At 39.8% G+C, this 20,760-nt stretch overlaps 1 protein-coding gene across 11 annotated transcripts in view; it reads left to right on the top strand.

Annotated features, from left to right (window-relative positions):
- The window catches only part of Znf644 (zinc finger protein 644), a 78,435-nt gene that overhangs the window by 25,697 nt on the left and 31,978 nt on the right, over positions 1-20,760 (top strand). For all 11 annotated transcript variants that reach the window (XM_028867359.2, XM_037209265.1, XM_037209267.1 and 8 more), the window contains one exon: positions 3,087-3,147. In XM_028867359.2, the coding sequence (XP_028723192.1) occupies positions 3,104-3,147 (44 nt within the window). In that variant the 5' untranslated portion in view covers positions 3,087-3,103. The remainder of the gene's footprint in view (positions 1-3,086; positions 3,148-20,760) is intronic.

The raw sequence follows: 20,760 nt of genomic DNA, 5'->3' as shown, positions 1-20,760 counted from the left end.
CTAGGGATATAGCTCAGAACACTTGCTATATGTGTGAGGTTGTGGGTTCAGCGCCTAGTGCATGAGTGTGAGGTGGGTTCAGTGCCGTGTGTGTGTGTGTGTGTGTGTGTGTGTGTGTGTGTGTGTGTGTGTGGTGTGTTGGGGGTTGCTCACTGCCGAGTGATTTGGAGAAAGAAGAGGTCTGCAGTCATTGTTACAGGTCCAGTGGTGGTGATTGGCAGCTCTCGTCGTTGTGGAGGTTCTCAGTGAGCATCCATTCTTCTTATGAGGCTGCCGGTGACGTCTCTGCCTGTGGCGTGCTTCTTCCTCCCCAGCTGTCAAGGCCAGCATTTTCAAATTTCTATGCTGTATAATCTCGTCGTCTTCTGTGTGTTCTGTGATTTTTCTCCTGCCTCCTAAACAGTTACATGTGCTTTCACTTAGGACCTATTCAGATGATCCAGGATAATCTGTCCACCCCCCTACCCCCCTAACACACACAGAGTTGAATGGCTTTAAAAATGCACCACATTGTATAGAAGTCATTCCCATAATTTTGTGTGTCTGGAACTTTAGAAGTGTCACTGTTTCTGCCCCACATCTTCAAATCAGCATTTTCAGGTCACAACAGTTGGTCTCCAGTCTTTCCTGCTTAATACTAATATTAGTTTGGGATTTCTGGTCACAGTTCCATAGGGATAGAACCCCTTAACCCCCAAGGCCTGGTCCTCATAATGAACTGACTCAGTGAAGACAGCCCTGGGGGATGCTGTCAGCTATCATTTTGAGTGGTTTGGGTTATTTCTCAGGGTTAATGTGTTTAGAAATGCAAGTCATTTTTTCTTTAGTTCTTAAAATTATGAACTAAACTCTGAGTTTTACTTGGTTATTTTATTTCAAGTACATGTTGGGTGTAGTAAGGCTTTTCTTTGGGCTGCCAGTTCACACACACACACACACAAACAACACAGAGACTTATTATTGATTATGGAAGCTCAGCCTATAGCTTAGGCTTGTCCCACTAGCTCTTACAACTTAAATTAACCCATTTCTATTCATCTACCATGTGTTGCCATGTGACTTCGTGGCTTTTACCTCTCCTGCACATCTCTTCCCGCTGCATTGGACTGTAAACTCCACTTTCTTTTTCCCAGCATTCTCTCTATCCTAAAGTCCTACCCGTCTCTCCTGCCTAGCTCTTGGTTGCTCAGCTTTGTATTACACCAATCACAGCAACACATCTTCACAGTGTACAGATATCCTACGACAGTTGGGATTCCAAAATTTTAATCTCTTATTCAGTCTGAATTGCTATGGTTTTAAAAACTGCCAGTCGGGTGGTGGTGCCTCAGCACTTGGGAGGCAGAGGCAGGCCTATCTCTGTGAGTTCGAGGCCAACCAAGTCTACAGAGTGAGTTCCAGGACAGCCAGGGTTACACAGAGAAACCCTGTCTCCAAAAATGAAACCAAACAAAAACAACCAAAAACTTCCAGCCAGCTGAAGTACTAAACTGAAGTAAGTGAGTTTATGTCCCTAATTTGTACATACTGTAGGTCCGAAAATATACAAGCAAACAGAAAGCGTTCACTATTTTAGAATTATACACCATTCAATGAAATAATTGATACAACCCTATTTAGCACAGCTGATTGGATTAAAAACCAGTCTGCCAACATATGACTGCCATGTAAGAAGGCACTTCCAAAGTTAAATGTGGTAGAAGGTTGGTGAAGGGGATCACTTTAGATCAACATGTGGAAAAGCTTGGAAGCTGAGAGCTTGGGTGCTGCCCTGGGAACTGGAAAGGTTTAAAGTGGTATATATGTGGAACAGTTGAGAAAGTGATGTTTGTGTTTAGGATAACCATTATAAAGTGATTACTCAGTTCTGAAGGGCAGAATTAGAAACTAGCAAGTCTGAAAATGGAGCAGTTGGAGTAGTCTAGGTTGAGAATTGGGATAAGTATGGCGCCTCCACCTTGAGAATATTAAAAGTAATAGATCACCTTTGGTAGGGGAGGAGATTATTGATTTGGGGTAAGGTAATACTGAGTTTCAGAATTAGTAGAAACGGATTTTTGGTGAGCCAGTCCATTTTTAGTGGTTAATTAGTAATAAAAATGTTATATATTAAATTGAGGCAGAGTATTGATTCTTAAGAGTATCTAATGGTGCTTAACATACTCTTTATACTTGGTTTCTGTTAACATTCATCACTGACATAGTCTGTGTCATTCTATTACCATATTCTTTATTTTGGTGTGGGCACAATGTTAGATGAACACTGACCTGACCTAGAAGTATGTTGTATTAATAAATGTTCAACCTTCCTTATACCTGGGTTAAACCTTGTATTAAAAATATTTGGGGGAATTGTGTTTGTACAAGCTTGTCCAGATTTGTCTTTCTGTCAGTCTCTCAATAATGCAACGCCTATGTCCATAGCATTTACATTGATAGCATTTACATTGTTAGCATCATTTTTAGAAGTACTGTAATAGTGATTTAGGGTACATGGAAGAATGTACATAGGTTCCACACAAAGATTATGCTATTTTATATAAGGGATCTGACCAGCTGCAGATTTTAATATCTTGAAGGGTTTCAGAACTAATTGCCCATAGTCTGAATTACCATTGCTCTGTTATTAAAATTAATGAAAGTAAGTTACATAGAAATTTCCACAAATTATGTTTCTTTAAAAATAATTTCTTTTAGATTTATCAGTGTTTTTCCTGAATGTATGTGTTCCACGTGGGCAGTACCCACAGAGGCAGATGAGGGCAGAGACAGTTGTTGCTGCCCTGTGGGTGCTGGGACCAAACCTTGGTCCTCCCTCTGAAAGAGCAGCCAGTGCCTAGAAGCCCCGGGCCATTTCTCCAGCCACCACATTGTTAAGTTCCTGCTGGGCTAGATTATTGCTCTCCTTGAAAAGGCACTTAATAGTTTATTGACCATTGAAGTAGTTTAGTTGTTGGACACTTTGAGATGTTTTATGAAGAAAATAAATTTAAGTTTCTAATTTAAAATAGTGTATTGTAGATAGTTTTTCGTGTCTGAAAATGAAACAAAAAACTAAGTGATGGTTTTTCCGTGTATTCTTTTAGGCTTGCTTTAATTTTGGATGAAATTATTCTTGCATCGAGATGTTAATAAGCCAAAATTTAGGTAAGTAGACCACTTTATTAAATGTCATCATTAGAAATAATAAAAAATAGCTTATATTTTGAAAGCATGCTGACGGGGTCTAGAATTAAGAAGTTTTGATAAAATTTTGCAATATGCTGTATTAACTTTTTTGACCAACTTGTTTCAGTTGATATAATAGGAGTAAAAAGCCGCCATAAAGTGGTGAAGCTGTAGCTGTGTATCTTTTTTATTTTTTGGGGGCCCACCACCCAGCTCCCAAATAAATACATGGAGACTTATTCTTGTGAATGCCTGGCCTTAACTTAGCTTGTTTCTAGCCAGCTTTTCTAACTTAAATTATCCTGTTTCTCTTTAACTACATTTTGTCTCTGGCTTTTTACCTTTATTTATTCTACATATCTTTCACTCTGTAGCTGGCTGTGTGGCTGGGTGGCTGACCCTTGGTGTCCTCCTCTTCTTTTCTCACTCTTTGCTTTCTTTCTAGATTTCTCCTTCTGTTTATTCTCTCTCCTTTCTCCTGCCTAGCTATTGGCCATTGAGCTCTTTATTAGACCATTAGATGTTTTAGACAGACAAAGCAACACAGCTTCACAGATCAGACAAATGCAACATGGAAGAATGCGACACGTCCTTGCATCACTAAACAAACGTTCCACAGCATAAACACATGTAACACATCTTCAACTAGTATTCCACAGCATAAACACATGTAACACATCTTTAACTAGTATTCCACAGCATAAACACATGTAACACATCTTCAACTAGTATTCCACAGCATGCAGCAGTCTTAAGTCTTCTCTCTTTAGTGCTGAGGCTAAAGCTTCCAGGGCTTCATACCACTGTAACATGTTAGGAAGCCCGATTGATGCTGCTTTAGCCACTGTTACTGGCCTCTCTCTAACTAGTGCAGATGTGTTGGCTGCTTTATTTTCTCTGTAGTGGAGTCAAGTCTGTGATTTTACTTAATTTCCTTTAACAAAATTTGTAAGCCATGACTTCTCTGTTACTGTGATGCTCAGAGCCTGTGTGGCTAGTCACACATGTGAGGCTGACATCAGGTGTCCTCTACTTTATTTCCCGAGGAAAGGCTCTCCCTGAGCTTTGTCTAGCTAGCCGCTTGCCTTCCGAGCACTGGAGTTAGAGCTTTCACGTGGGTGCTGGAGTTCTGACCTCAGTCTTCGTACCTGCACAGCAAGGACTTTGTCTACTGAGCCATCTCCCCAGTCCATGAACGATTTTTCTGATTCTAAAGATGTTGACTTTTAAAAAACTTGATTTTGATGTTATTTTGTGTCTGATATCTGAAAAAATGCTTTTCAAATTGTAAGCTTTAGAAATGATAAAAACACATTGGAGCAAGTAAACATGGCCTTAAAATACAGAGTAAAAGAGAACAACACATTGGTCAAGTTGCAGAGTGTCTTGAAGTAGAGAAGAAGCTTACACTGTGCTTTAAGGTCCCGTCAGTGTTTCAGTTACTAGTTAAATATGCCAGGCCAGTTAGAACCCTCTTTTCTTTATTTTGGTTACATGTGTGGAATGACACAGGTTTGGCCTATTTGAAATTCTGCAGGACTTGGAGAGGTACTTTTCTTTTGTTATAATTAACTTTTAGTGATATGTGAACTTTAAAGTACAGAATTGAATAACGGTATTGTAATTTACATTGAACCACTCATCTAGATAAAGAAATAGAACATTTCATTATCTTGAAAAGTTCCTTAACTCTTTTCAATCTAATAGCCTTCCGCTCAGGTAAGCCTTGTTAAATTTCATTAGCCTGGTTTAGTTTTAATTTTTGAACTTCATGTACATAGAATTATATAGTTTGTATCTTTTTTAAAAAAGTCTTATTTTGGTGTTTTTGTTTCATTTGTATTGTGAGAATATCATTATTTTTATTATTGAGTAATATTCTCTTATATGAATATAATATGTTGTGTGTTCTGTTGGTAAGCTTTTTTTCTCAGTTGCCAATTCTTACCCCTCTACTTATATTCCTTTTACTGTTCCCTACCACTAGCAGAAGAAAATGTAAGCTCTTTGTATCATGGTATATAATTACTTAACTGTGCCCACATCCCACAGTTAAGAGGCATTGCCAGTATTCTTTCCACTAGTTACAGCCTTTCTTCTGAAATAGTCATTATTTCTTGGGTTGTCTAAACTTAGAGCCAGGCCTGGCCTTATGTAGTAGGTTGTTTGAGTTATTGTCTATTGCTGTGAAGTGATACCTTGATTAAGGCAACTTATAAAAGAAAGCATTTAATTTGGGTCCCACAGTTCCAGAGGGTGAGTCCATGCCCACCGTGGTGGGGAGCATGGCAGGAGGAGGCAGACAGGCAGGCATGCTGCTGGAGCGGTGACTGAGAGCTCACGTGTTGAGATAGTGAGGCAGAGAGAGAGCTGATAGGGAATGGTGTGGGCTTTTAAAACCTCAACTCCTGACCTCACAGTGACTCGGCTCCTCCTGCAAGGCCACAGCCTGCCTATTCCTCATGGTAGAACTGCATTCAAATAGATGAACCTGTGGGGGCCCTTCTCATTCAGACCCCACGGTTGTCCTCTTACCTAACTGACCCTGTAGAAGGTAGAGTCCATCCATGTCTCGTTTATCTTACATGACCTTGGAATACTGAATACTGCGTGTACTCGTGAATGTTTGTTCACATAGGTCAGTAACAGTGTTTTCTCAAATAGGATCTCCGAGTTGTCTAGAATAGGGTGGGCCTTGGCCTTCCCGCTGTTGTCTGGTTGTGACAGCCAGTGGGCATAGATGCAGTGTTATAGGCAATTCGGATTGAGAATATATCTTCACTCTTTTGATCCATTTGAAATAAAGTAGCTAATAATCTTACTTTTAGACTTTAAACTTGAGTATCATTGAGTTAATTACTGTTTCCATGCAAAGGTATTAAATCTGTTTTGTAGGTATTGAAGTATTTTCTAGCAGAGTATTCTCTTTGGTTTTATTATTAGTTATTTCTTTAATCTGAAGATTTAAAAAGATGTGTTGCTAATGTAAGTTTTAAAAAAGTGGGAAGATTGGTAACATCTGTAAGAGGTGAAGAGAGCACCCACATTTCCCTGGGGGTGAAAATGGAAAAGAGACTGAAGCATCCTGATCTAGAACTGTGGATGTTTTTGATTACTGTAGCTTACACAGCTTGCCATCAACATTTTTGTTTTATCATTATAAATGTGTATATGTGTGTGTGTGTGTGTATACAATGTACATGCAATATATATATGCACATAATGATTTATTTAAAAAATATAAAGCATTTTGACAGGTTTTTTTCTCCTTAATATCTGAAATTTGGCTACTTGAAACTAGATTGCCTTCTAGCAAGTCCAAAGCAAGAAGAGGTTCTTCCCCACTGGGATCAATTTGTCTTTTCTCCTTGCAGCTTCTGCAATAAAGGGTGAATGCAGAGTAGGTACTGACCCCCTTCTCACTGCTCTTTCTTCTAGAAGGATTTTTGTTGTAACTGTTGAACATATAACCTCGATTAACTTGTGTTTCCTTCTGGATGCAAAATGTGTGGTCTTTGTTGACACTGTTGATTTGCCTATCTACAGAATTTAGACTAGATTTTCTCTTCAGCAGTCTCTAGATGTCCCTCACTTTCAGATTCTTCGTCTCTGAGTGCAGCCCTGGGGAAAAGAACTGTTTTGGTTGGTTGGAGATGTAAAATTATGGGCTGAGGGGGGCTTTCGAATTTTAGAAGTTATTTTGTAAAGATTTCATTTAACTGGATATTCATGTTGCCAAATTTATTGGCATCTTATTTCTTTGTGGTTTTAAGACAAGGTCTTACTGTGTAGCCTAGGATGACCTCAGACTTGATGCAGTCTTCCTGCCTCAGCTGCCTGAGTGCTGGAATTACAGGCATGGACTACCATACCTAGCTTACTAAACATTCTTAGGTATGTTTATATTGTACTGAAGCATAGGAGTTCGTTATTTGAATTGTTAACTTTTTTTTTCAAATTGTTTAAATAAGTCTGATTTTGAACTCATTAAAAATAATGTGGTAAAAGTCTTCATTCTAAATGTAATTATTTCAGTTTTATAGATATTGTCATGAGGTTCAGGAATAGTAAATGACTAGTTTAAGGCCAGGTGGATAATTGCAAAGCTAGACCTTGAGTCTTCTGACCTCTTCATAGTATTCTTTTGAGAAGACTAGTAAGCCAATATTTGACATCTAGTAGGGTTTCTAGTTAGTCTTGAGGATTGTGGACCTGCCTCCCTTCCACTTGACTATTGATCTGTAAAATGTTTTTAAATGTCAATTGATTAATTTAATGTTACCTGAATTTTATACTATAGTTAAATTGTTTTTAGTACATCCTTGGTAATAGATATTAGATCTTAGGGAGAAAGATGACAAGGTGTGTAATTATCGTGTGTTATGATACAGTCTTGAGTTCTGGAAAGGCAGAGGCAGTGTGCTTTATGCATTTTATATTCATGCACTATATTCAAGCATCTAATATAACACCATACTCATAGTAGACATTTGTTTATGTTTTTGAGATGGTCTTGCCCCATAATCTAGACAGGCCTAGAACTCAAGATTGTCCTGTCTCAGCCTTGTAAGTGCTGAAATTAGTCTGAATTCCACTCACACCAAGTAGAAATACTGCAGGGCCTCCTGCTGAAGTGACAGTTGATGTGTGGAGAAGCTGTTGTGTTTATCTGAGTCAGCGTTGGAGGACCTGTGGCAGAAGACACGGCGGCATCAGGAGTGAGGGAGCCAAGCACACCGCTGCAGGGGGACACAGCACTTACCATGAATTGTGAGAGCTTGGCCTTAGCTTAGGCTTGTTCCCAATCAGCGCTTAGAACTTAAATTAACCTGTTTCTGTTCATCTGTCTCTTCCATTCTGTGTGTCCAACTCCCTCGTGTCTCACTAGCATCTCTCATATGCCTAGATTTATCCTGAGTTCCTCTCTTTTTCTGGAAGTCCCGCCTATTCTCTCCTGCCTAGCTATTGGCCGTTCAGCTTTTTATTAAACTAATCACAGTGACACATCTTCACTCAGTGTGAACAAGTATCCCGCAGCACCTATCTCTTTCAGTGTGGTGCTCATTGTGAGATATGAATGGGGTAGTGCTTGGTGCCAGGGAATAGAGGATGGCTGAGGGCCATTGATGGACACATAAACCACTTAAAGAGTTTAGATCAACAGAATCATGAGAAGTAGTTGAAGGAGCCTAAGTGTGAAAAGTGATATGATTACATCTGAAGTGGTTTTTTTTTTTTTGGTTCTGGTTTTGATCCCAAGGCCTTAGGCTATATATAGTCTACCCTAAACATCTCTGGCAAAAGAACCTAGTGAAAAAGCATAGAAGAGATCACAGGGTTGTTAGATTGTATTCAGGATGAGCTGTTATAAGTGGGTACCTAGACTGACCTTACAGTGCTAATATTGGGGTTACAAAGATGTGGTTGGATTTGGGAGAGATTTTGACAGCAAAATAGATCAGCTTTGGTATTTACTTATAATAGAGTTGGGGCTAGTAAAGATAAGGAATTAGGAATATTTATGTTTCTAGTTTAGGCAGTGGTACTGCTTTCACAGATTGAAACTGTGGATAAGATGAGTATTTGGAACAAATAAGAACTAAGTTTTAGTTCTATTGAGCTGAAATGCTAGGTGTCATTGAGCTATAAAGGAGCTGTTGTAGATGTAATTCTGAACGGTCTTATTAAATAAGAAACACAGAGCCAAATGCAGAGTTAAAAGCTCAAGAGGTCAGAGAATTAGAAATAGCCTGTAGCTTACCAACCACTGCTGTCCTTCCCTTGAAAAAGAGACCTACTTCCTATGTGTCTGTATTTTTATTGACTTTCTGTTCTGCCTTCTCATTGGTTGTAAACCCAACCACATGAACTCCTCGTCACTGACTGTCTATACAGACCTCCAGGTCTCTATGGTTGGTATTGAGATTAAAGGCACGTTTCTCCAAGCTGGCTATGTCCTTGAACACACAGACTTTGCCTGCCATGTGATCGGATTAAGGGCGTGTGCTACCACGGCCAGACTTCTGCTGTGGCTTGCTATTAGCTCTGACCCCCAGGCAACTTTATTTATCTCCCTGCTGCCTGCTGATCCGGGTGCAGAACTCTCAGCTTCTTCTCCAGCACCATGTCTGCCTGTGTCCTGCCATAATGATAATGGACTAAACTCGTGATACTGTAAGGAAGCCCCAGTTCAATGCTTCCTTTTATCAGAGTTGCTGTGGTTGTGGTATCTCTTCACAGCAATAACACTGATCAAGACACAAGGCAAGAAAAAATATACAAAATATTGACACCTCATATAACACCTCTGCAGCTTCACAAGTTTTTATAGTTTGGATACTCTGATTAAAAAGTAAGACTATAGTAAGCTTAGATTTACTAATTTATAAAAGATTTTATTTTATGTATATGAGTATTTTGCCTGTATATACATATACATATACATATACATATACATATACATATACATATATATGTCTGCACACCACATGTATGCCTGGTACCCACAAAAAGGGGGCATAGGATCCCCTGGAACAAGAGTTCTGGATGGTTGTGAGCTACTATGTGGGTGCTAAGAAATAAACCTTTGTCCTCTGCAAGAGCAGCCAGGGCTCTTAACTGTTAGATAGATTTTTAATTTTTATTTTATATTTTTGAGACAGTATCTCACTAAATAACCCTGGATGGCCTGAAACTTGGTACATAGACCAGATAGTCTATTAACTTAAAATCTACCTGTCTCTCCTGAACTCCCAAATAAAGGGTGTATGCCACTGTGCGCCCAGACTGACTTCTTTACCAGAAGTTATGTAGTATTAGTTATTTTTATACTTGGTAAGCTTTTAGATTTTTTTTGCCCGGTTTTAATCAAAACCATGATACCCAGGCTTAACGTTATTTAACATTTATTCAGTTCTAGGCATTGTTACTAATATTTTATAAATACTAATCCAATATTTGTTTTGTAGCTAATGAGATGGAAATTGTTATACCACTCTTATAGCAGTAAAATAGATGTGAAATAAAATTTTTAAAATGGGATGGGTGTGGTGGTGTACACCTTTAATACCAGCACTGGAGAGGCAGAAGCAGATGGATCTCTGTGAGTTCAAGGAAAGCCAGGGCTACATAATGAGACCTTGTCTCAACACAAAAAACTTACACAAATAAAATCTTCTGCTAATCCCATTTAAATACTTATGCACCTCCCCCAGGTTATTTTGGAAAACACAGATATGTTACTGGTTTCCATACACATAAACTGGTGATTTTTTTTAAATGATTTTAATTACTTAAATAGAATCATTAAATATTTGCCTATTTATAACTGATTTATTTCACTTTGTACTTAAGGTTTATCCATATTGTGGTGTTTTACCAAACTTCTTTTTAAGGGTGTTGTATATATGTGCGACGTTTTATTAGCCTATCCATCGATTGACATATGGATTTCTAACTCAGTCTATAGCTAGTGAATAATGTTCCAGTGAACATGTTATAATTTCATTTGAGACTCTGCTTTGTGTTCTTTGGGAATATCCCTAGATACTTTTGGATTACATGGCAAATGTAGTTTCAGTGTTCTGAAGACCCACCATGTTGTTTTCTGTAGTGGCTGCACCATGTGACATTGCCTCTAGCTCATTCTTTCTGTTGTCCGACGTGCGTCTGTGTGGTAGTGTGCGTTGTTAGGTTTTGATAGTGACTATCCTGATGGCGGTGAGGTGATGTCTCATTGCAGTTGTGTTTGTCTAGGATGGAGTCTTGCTGTAATTTCAGGTGACTCTTCTGTTGTGGCCTCTGTAGTGTTGGGCAGCCATGCCTGGACCTTGTTGCTGGTTTCATTGATGATCATGATGTTAAGCATCCTTTCATGTACTTGTTGGCATTTATAGATACGTGTTGGAGAAATGTCCCTTGTTCATTAAAAAAACAGATTATTGGGGTGAATGTTGTTTCTGTGTTGTGAAAGTTCTTTATATATTCTGGATATGAACCTCTTGTCACATAAATGATTTGAAAATGTTTTCTTTCATTGCAAAATTTACCTCACTGTTGACTGTTCCTGTTGCTGAAGAAAAGTTCAACAGTTTGATGTAATGTAATCTCTCCGTTTTCACATTTGTCTGCTTTTGGAGTCAGAGTTTTCACTTAGGCCAGTCTTGAACTTGCTGTGTAGCTGAAGTTCACTTTGACTTGTGATCAATCCTCCTGCCTCTCACCTACTATTCCATGCTTGGTTTATGTAATATTGGGAATTGAATCAGGGCTTTGATCCTGCTAGGTAGGCATTCCCACCTGATCTGTGTTCTCATCTCCATTTTTTAGTTTTGTATATTTGACTTTACTCATTTTAAGGTTGTTTCAGTTGTTTGGTGCCCATTGAGATTTTTATATGTGTTTTAGGATGGGTTTTTCTATTCTGACAAAATGCCATTGCCATTCTAATGGGGGAATTGCATTGAATCTGTAGATTTCTTTGTATAATGTTGACTTCTGTGATGATTATTCTTGGCTGTCAACTTGACTTCATCTGGAATTAACTAAACCCCAAGTAGCTAGGTAAACCTGTGAGGGAATTGTCTTAATCAAATTATTTGAAGTGGGAAGACCCACCTTTAATCTGGACCACACCTCCTCCTGGCGGGTTATAGAAGAACATGGAAGGCAGAAGCGCTTGCCCTTTGCTGCTTGCCCTGCTCATGGGCATTGGAGCCTCCTTCTGTGGGGTCCCAGGACGTGCTGGAGACCAGCTGAGACGTCCAGCCTCATGGACTGAACAATTACTGCGTTCTTGGACTTCGAGTTGGTAGACAGCCATTGTTAGGTTAGTTGGACCACAGCCTGTAAGCAAAGCACTGTAATAAAATCTCATATATATGTTCATTTTATCAGTTCTGTTCCTCTAGAGAACCCTGACTAACACACCTTCTTAATAATTCGTCTTACAATTGCTGTTTTCATTTATTTGTCTTTAATTTCTTTTAGCACTGTTTTACAGTTTTCAGCCTGCAAGCTGGTAAAGTTTATTCCTGAGTGTTTTTGTCTCTGGGCTACTACAGGAAGTAGAATTGTTTTGTTAATTTCCTTTTTGGTTTGCTCATGGTTAGTTTCTAATAGAAACAGCTTGTCTTTGTATATTGATTTTTGTGTAGTAGAGCTTTGCTTAAATTCTTTTATTTTAACAAGTTTTGGATATGTTTTTGAGTTTTCTACAGGAAAGATCATATCGCATATCAACATATTTTTACTTATGACTTCACCTTTCCTTTCGTTGTGCCCTGCCCCTGCCTGCTCTCCCTAGTCTTCTCCTTTTGCTCTCTAGCTGAAATTAAAGTGGCAGAAGGGCATGTTTGGTCTGTTCCTGATCTTTGAGGAAGAGCTTAGTTATTGTTGAGTATGAAATTAGCTGTGGTCTTTTCATAAATTACTTTCGCTTCTGGTTTGTTGAGTGTGTTTATCTTGAAAAAGAATGTTGACTATTGCATATACTCTTTTTAAATTGATATGATGTATTACATTAATTTTTATGTTAAACTAGCCTTAAATTTCAACAGTTAATTTCAGTTGGTTAAGATGTGCAGTCATTTTAATCTGCTGCTAAATTCTCTTTGCTGGAACTCATTGCAGGTCTAGTCTCCTGAGTAAGTGAAGGCTCATAGATGACCTTGGTAATGAAGCCAGGGTGGCCGTAGACTGTCTTTGCTGTTAGGGGAAATACATTTGACAGAATGTAAATGATAAGATATTTTCCGGTGCACACCTTTGATCCCAGCTCTAGGGAGGCAGAGGCAGGCGGATTTCTTGTGAGTTTGAGGGCAGCTTGGTCTACAGAGTGAGTTCCAGGACAGCCAGGGCTACTTAGAGAAACCCTGCCTTGAAAAACCAAAAAAAAAAAAAAAAAAAAAAAAAAAAAAAAGAGAGAGAGAGAGAAAGAAAAGATATTTTCTAATAAATCCTTCCTCATAGCCCCTCCCCAGCTTGTGCTTCGCAATAATCACAGTTACATGATACCTAGATTTTAGATGTCATGCTGCTTATTACAGGAGGCCACACACAAACACTTGCATGCATACGCAGGACTTTAAAAAGATTTTCAAGTACAAATATCCTTGAATGTTGACCTAGCTGATCCCAGCTATAGACTTAGAAAGCGGAACTGGGCATGGTGGTGTGGACCCGTAACCTCAGCATTGGGACGTTGAAGCCAGAGGAGCAAGAGTTTGAGGCCAGTGTGGGCTACCTGGGACCTTAATGGTGTAGAATCTAATTTCTGGGCAGGGGAACTGTATAGTCTGTCATTTGCAGATGTTTAAAATTTTTTTCTGAAGCACATTTTGGATTTTTAATACTGATCTAGAATTGTCTCAAGTACAGAAAAGGACCTTTAGTGTGGGATCTAGATCTAAGTTTTCTGTAATATGGGTCCAGTGGATGTTAATTATGTTTTTATGTCAGATATTTAAAAGGTAAGCTATTCTCTTACGATTAAGGAAATTGACATGGATGCCTATACAAGTTGGGATCTGTTTTATTGCTGTTTGGGTTTATATGGATACATATGGATACATGTAGCAGGGACCACCACTTTTCTTGGACAAATCAGTTCTTTTTTTTTTTTTTTTTTTCTTTTTGGTTTTTCGAGACAGGGTTTCTCTATGTAGCTTTGCGCCTTTCCTGGAACTCACTTGGTACCCCAGGCTGGCCTCGAACTCACAGAGATCCGCCTGCCTCTGCCTCCCGAGTGCTGGGATTAAAGGCGTGCGCCACCACCGCCTGGCCAGTTCATATATTTTAATAGGTACTCTGTTTATATCAACATTTGTGGGAGTAGAGGTGACTTGAATGTTTTCAGAGGGTAGAAATCACAAATGTATTGGCCCTGGCGTGGTGGCACTTGTCTTTAATCCCATCATTCAAGAAGCAGAGGCAGGGGGATCTGTGAGTTCAAGACTGCCTGGCCTATATAGTGAGTTCTAGGACAGCCAGGGCTACACAGAGAAACCCTGCCTGGAGGGGAGTGGAGAGAAAGAACAGAAATCACTGATGTATTTACATTGCAATCGAACATACATATGAAGTTTGATTGAAAACATGTTTAAGTGTGCTTGTATAGTTGAACTACCATAAGAACATGCCACAGACATGATAGCCCCAGCAATAGAAATCGCTTTCTCACATTTCTGGAGACATGCAATCTGAGGTCACGATATTCGCATGTGTAGTTTTTCTTGAGTTCTGTTGTCATGATCTAGCTCTGGTTTTGGACGTTTTCTGTGTTTGCCCATCCTTGGTATCCTTTTATATGTGTTAGTCTGCTCTTAAAGAGATGTATCAGACTGGATTAGGGCCTGCCCTCCAATTTATTTTAACTTCAGTTGTTCAAGGCCTTTTCCAGATACTGTCTCATTGAGGTATTGGAGGTCAGAGTTTCAACATGTAAATTTGGGGTGGGCACAGATTTGTAAGAATAAGTATGTTCAGATTATTCTGTGTAACTGAATGATTGTATGTGCTGAAGGAACTATTTGGAATTGCTCATTAGATATTGCTTACTAAAAAAAAATGTCTGTCAAAGAGGATAACTTTGATTTTTGTGATGAATATGTGTTTAACCATACCATCTATGATAGTTATTTGGAGAAGTTGTTACGGGGATTGTACTCAGGGTCCTGAGTAAGCTGAGCATGTCCTCTGGGCACTGAGCTACATTCCTAGCCCCACACATCCATCCTGAGCCTCTTTAACTCTTATGATACTGACTAAAGAGAAAACTTACATTATTTGTCAGAATTATAAGATTTGAACTGGAGACAGTCATAGGCTATACAGATAGATTATTGTATAAGACTAGTGATAGAACATGAGTACTACAAAGATTTAGATTTCTCAAGAAATAGTAATGGTTAATAGAACCATTGTCTAAAGTCCATTTGTTTCTCATAAACTATATTAAAATGAGGGACTCATCCCCCAAACTGAAATACATTAGAGAACATTCTCATTTTAAAGAGAAACGAGACAGTTAATATATTTTTAATTTGGAAGCTTAAAGTAAATTACTTTTTTTCCTCAACACAATCTTTTGTCTTTATTTTATACTGTTATAAGTTATATTACATACATAGCCTTCAAAGTTTTAGTGCATATCAGATTCATTTCATACATACTTGTGTGGGTTTGGTCCATCATATATTGATAAGCTAGAGACTGACTATGACACATGAGGAAAGCAGCCCTGACTTTGTACATTGTGTGGAGGTATGCAGAGGCATATCATGTTTTCATGTCGTTTTAAGTTGATTGCATAACTGTCAGATACGCTTGGGCTTGTGAGCACACTGGTAGCTAGAGAGTTCTTAGAAACCTCACCGTATCTGACATTAATAAAGAAAACTTATTTCCTGACAGGTTACAGGTCCTTACTGTTTGTTTATACTTCGCTCACTTTATTTTGTGTGCCCCTGTGCTGTCCCACACACCATCTGATGGCCCAAATGCAGTGAGTACAGCAGGCCATGGTCTGTGTCCTTCTGAGGGGAGCTTTTGCTTGGATTTTATAGCTAAGTTAGAAGAGAGGAATCGGTAGCCATCAGTTGGACATTTGGGAGACTGCTGTAAGAGACACTGTTCTGCATGAACATGTTACAGAGGAACTCCACAGGAGATTTAAGAAGGCTCTGTGGCAACCAGCCTAGGGCTGATAATCTGAGGGACATTTGTGTGAGTGAGAGCCGAAGAGCAGAGAGTAATCTGCATGGGAATGTGAGGGGGCCGGTGGCTGTGGGAGGAGAGTGGGACTGTGGTTGAGAGATGAGCGCGGCCTGACTAACACAGCTAATGCAGATGTTGAGATGATGCTTAAACGTGAAGAATGGACACGGTTGATTCTGCTTACCAAGTGGAGAATGATTGGAAAAGAGCTGAGCGTGGTTGTTGGTGCCCGCCTTCTCAGCACTTGGGAGGCAGAGGCAGACGCTGCAGGAGACCTTGTCTCTCTAAGAAGAAAGACCAGTGGGTTCCATTTAGAGTTTGAGTGGCGTTCAGATTTCTTTCTTTTCCATTAAAGGTAGCCATATGCTAGGTAATACTTTAGATACAAGGGACATACCTGTCAGTGAACTAAACCTGTCTGTCCTCCAGAAGCTTGCTTGGTAATCGGGAGAAAAAACCGTAAATGATCAAGTAAGCACATGCTCTGTCCAGTGAGAGCACTGTGTGTTAGAGAGAGTAGTTCCTAAGAGTGCTGTCACTCAATGCCACTGCTCTGGGGAAGCCAAAGAGACAGCTGGGGACAAGGGGGTCCACATGTGTGTTTGGGGCAGGACGTCCAGGGTCAAGCAAATGGTTAAAAGACAGCAAAGAGGCTGAATGAAGTGAGAACATGGGAAAAGTGGAGGGTAGTGAAGTCTGTTACTGCGTGTGTTGGATGAACTGAATGTGAGCTTTATGGTAGTGACTGCTTTGCTATTTCATGTGGTTTCATGCTAAAATTTTAGTTGTTTTAAAAATTTAAATTCAATGAATAATTTAAATTAATAATTAAATAAGTTGGTAAAACTTAGTAATTTAAAATAGCATTCTGTGATTTAAATTATTTTTTGTTCTTTTAAGTAAGAAAATATACTAAAAAAAAGTCAAATACAGAGGTTTTATGTTTTGGATTGAATTGTGGTTTTGCTCTAAAGGCTACATATTAAACTCCTCATCCCCTGTATCCCAGAGTATGGCCTTTTTTAGAGATAAGGCCTCTACAACAGATTTAATCAAATTAAATTGTTAAGAGCAGATCCTGATTCAGTTTTGGCTGATGAGTTACAAAGTGAGGAAATCAGGGGGCTAAGACTCATAGAAGGAAAAGGGTGGGCACTTATAAGCTAGGGAGATTGGTCCTCTAACCCTCTTGGCACCTTATCCTGCCTTTCCAGGGTCCAGATCTCTAACGCAGTCTGTCTGTCTGTCTGTCTGTAGGACTTGGTTGTGGCAGACCTTCCTTCGCCCCTCAGCCAGGGCGTCAGGCTGCTAGGAAAGCTTTCCTTGTTGATTGTGGGTTTTGTTAGTTTCTAAAGTGAATTATGGAAACCGGGCGGAAAGCAGAATCGGCTTTGGCCAGTATTGCAGTGTGAAGTAGTACTGTAACTTTATAACTCTTAGAAGGTACCATATACAAACAAAAGTCATTGTTTGATTTCTAAACTTTGACTAAAATTATAAGATTGATTCTCTCTCATTTTGATAAAATATTGCAGTCTAACTTTCAATTACTTGGGGTATTTTAGAAAACATAATTGTTGCCACTTGGTGGCACTACATGGCCTAAAAATGATTAGATTGTCATGCTAACTGTACACTGTTATACACGATTACATTCAGGGAAGAAAGTATTTAAGATGAGAAACTTGATGTTGTTTTTGGTTCTTGTTTATAAATAAGATAACTTCTGGTACTCCAAAATAGGGTTTTATTAAAATTCCATAAAATAGAAAATCTAAACCAAGGCTTAGTTTAGTGGGTAGGGAAATATTCAATGTTCTTTTTTTTTTTCCCAAGAAACCTCAATTAGTTCAAATACTAGTTGTCACTCAACCTTAATCCTCTTCTTAGTCTAAATGTGGAAAAGTAATTTTTGTATTAGAAAATATACTTTCAAGTGTTTTTTTCCTTTTTTTTTTTTGTTTTTTGAGACAGGGTTTCTGTGTGTAGCTTTTTACCTTTTATGGATCTCACTCTGTAGACCAGGCTGGCCTTGAACTCACAGAGATCCACCTGCCTCTGCCTCCGAGTGCTGGGACTAAAGGCATGCGCCGCCGCCACCTGGCTATTAATAGTATTTTTCAAAGTGAGCATTTTTTCTTACAGAGCTAAGAAACTTATTTTTAGGTGATCAAGGTAAACATTTGGAAAACAAAAAAGATTAAATGTTCTTAATTAAGTCTTCCTACAGCATATTGAAGGCTCAGCAATTATCTCTAAAATCTTTGATTTATTTTATGGATTTAGACAAAGTGGAGTTGAAGTGTAAGAAGTGAATTATGTTTCCAGACATACTTTTACTCCCAGCAGAAGACGTCTGCAGCTGTAATGAAGCATCTGTAGCGTACTGTTTTCTGGGACCCACCGCCAGCAGTGCGCAAAGTGTGGCGCACACAGGTCGTGGCACAGAACACCACATCCTGGAACACCCTGTGTCTCTTCCCAACACTCGGCCTTCCCTTCAGAGTAGCTGCCCTGGCTTCAAAGAATACACCTCTTTAGGCCTATCTTACAGCTTTCCTGTACATAGACTTACACAGGGTTTTATCTGGATTCTTCTAATCAACAGTGTGGTTGGAGGTCTGAATTTTGTCAGGTGTAGCTGTGGTTCACTTGTAGTTCTTATTATAATGGTTTGTGTGACACAAATTTCTAAATGGTCTCTTAATAAAAAATAATAAAAAACCTGGCACCAGATATTGGGGTAGTTGCTTAAAGATCAGAGAGACAAAGGAACAAGCCACAGCCACTAGCCTTACCTCCAGGACTCCTCAGCCGGAAAAGCCTCAGCTTGAGCTTCCTCAGCCGAAAAGGTTTCTAGTTCCTGTCTCTTCACTCACTCCTTATATACCCTTCTCCGCCCAGCCATCATTTCCTGGGATTAAAGAAGTGTGTACTTCCCAAGCAAAGGCATGTGATTCCCAAGTGCTAGGATTAAAGGTGTGTGCCACCACTGCCTGCCCTCCATGTTTAATCTAGTGGCTTGTTCTGTTCTCTGATCTTCAGGCAAATTTTATTAGGGTACACAATATATCACCACAGGTTGTCTTTTACTACAGGACTTTTGGGTTAAGTAATCCTATTGTGAAAAAGCTCCACACGGGTATTATTTTTGTTGGTGTGTATAGGCTGGAGTTAAAAGCTAATACCTGAAGCGCCATCCTAATTAGTCTTACTAAATAAAAACCCAGAGTTAGATATTAGAGTGAAAGCTGAAAGATCAGAGAAGCAGAGCAGCCAGCCACCAGAGAGTTTGTACCTCTACGAAGCCTCAGACTTGGAATGGGGGTCATCCTGTCTTTACAAATCGTCAGACTGAAAGGGACTGAGATCCTGTCTCCATCCGTCTTATATTCCTGTCTCTACCTCCCTAGTGCTGGGTTAAAGGCGTGAGCCTCCCAAGTGCTGGAATTAAAGGCATGAGCCACCACCACCCTGATGTTTCTCTTTTAGACTGGTTCAGTCCAGTGTAGCCCAGGGTGGCCTTGAACTCCTGATCTTTCTGCTTCCTCCTCCCAAGTGCTGGGATTAAAGGTGTGTGTCACCCCTGCCTGGCCTCTATGGTTAACTAGTGGCTAGCTCTGCCCTCTGACCTCCAGGCAAGCTTTATTTGTCAGAACACAACCAATAACCATACAACAAACCCCAGAGTTGTTTGCACGTGTGTGTCTCGCCACTGTCTGTAGTGGTTCCTGTTTCCTCACTAGTGCCTGGCGTCCTGGCCTCTTTAGTTCTGGCTCTCCTGGAGTGTGTTGCTTGCTCAGTTAGCTATCCTCTCTTGTGAAACCCTCTTTTTGTGTGTGTATTTTAAAAATTAATGTGTGTATGTGTGTGTGCACGTGTGTGCTGCACAGTTGCCCAGGGGAGCCAGAGAGGTGATTGAAGCCCTTGGAGTGGAGTCAGTTGATGGACAGTTGTGAGCTGTCCTGTGTGGATACTGGGGACTAAATTCAGACCGGGCAAGAGCACTGTGCTCAGAGCACTGTGCTCATCCCTGTAAAGCCGTTTCTCGGCCCCCTTGGCCTGTGTTTTAGTTTCTTCATCTGGATCCTCTGCCTCTTCTATAAGTTTATTTGCTTCTGCGTAGAAACTGCTCTTACATTTCTTACATAAACATAGCCATGGCCTGCTCTCATCCTCTTAAATCTTTTGTAAGATAGAGGCCTTAATCTTAGTGTAGTTCAGTAGGTCTTCATTTGGCTTTCTAGCCAGGCTTCTTGTGTTCTGTTTTTTGTTTATGTTTTGTTTTTCCTGTTCTAAGGATGTGAATAGACGCTCTCAGGTCTGGAGCAGTGACCTCACCTGCAGGTGGTTCTCTGTCTTTGATCCTGCATGTCTGATTTGGCAGTGCTGGGGGACATGTTTTGTTTCCACAAGTGAATGGCTAGAGTACTTTGGCATCCATGGCGCTGGAGTAGGGATGCCACCCAACAGACACAGTCTGCCAAATGCTAAGCACCTACAGCACGTGGAGCCGCCATCTAGCCGGTGCTGGTAGCAGTCGGATGGGAAACTGTCATGGCAGCCTTGTTAGGCCAGAACTGATGTTTACATCCTGTGTTACCTTCATAGGAATATGCATTTTTTTGTGTGTAGAAAGACTGCCCCCGATAATGTGTCACTTTGTCATAAATAAGGTGACCGTACATGCACACATGGACCTGTTCTCTGTTTTTATCTTTGGTCAGCTTACCCTGGTACCAGTGCCACAGTGCTTTAATTCATGAGTGTTTATAGACATGAAGTATAACTCCTCTTCCTTTGTTCTTTGCACTTCCATAAATGTTTGGTTACATTGTCAGTTTTATAAAAATTCAGTGTATTCGTTACTGTGAGGTA

Source organism: Peromyscus leucopus, chromosome 10 (genome assembly GCF_004664715.2).
Source record: "Peromyscus leucopus breed LL Stock chromosome 10, UCI_PerLeu_2.1, whole genome shotgun sequence".
NCBI lineage: Eukaryota > Metazoa > Chordata > Mammalia > Rodentia > Cricetidae > Peromyscus > Peromyscus leucopus.
The sequence above is the reverse complement of the archived record's forward strand: the minus strand, read 5'-3'. Positions and strand labels throughout refer to the sequence as shown.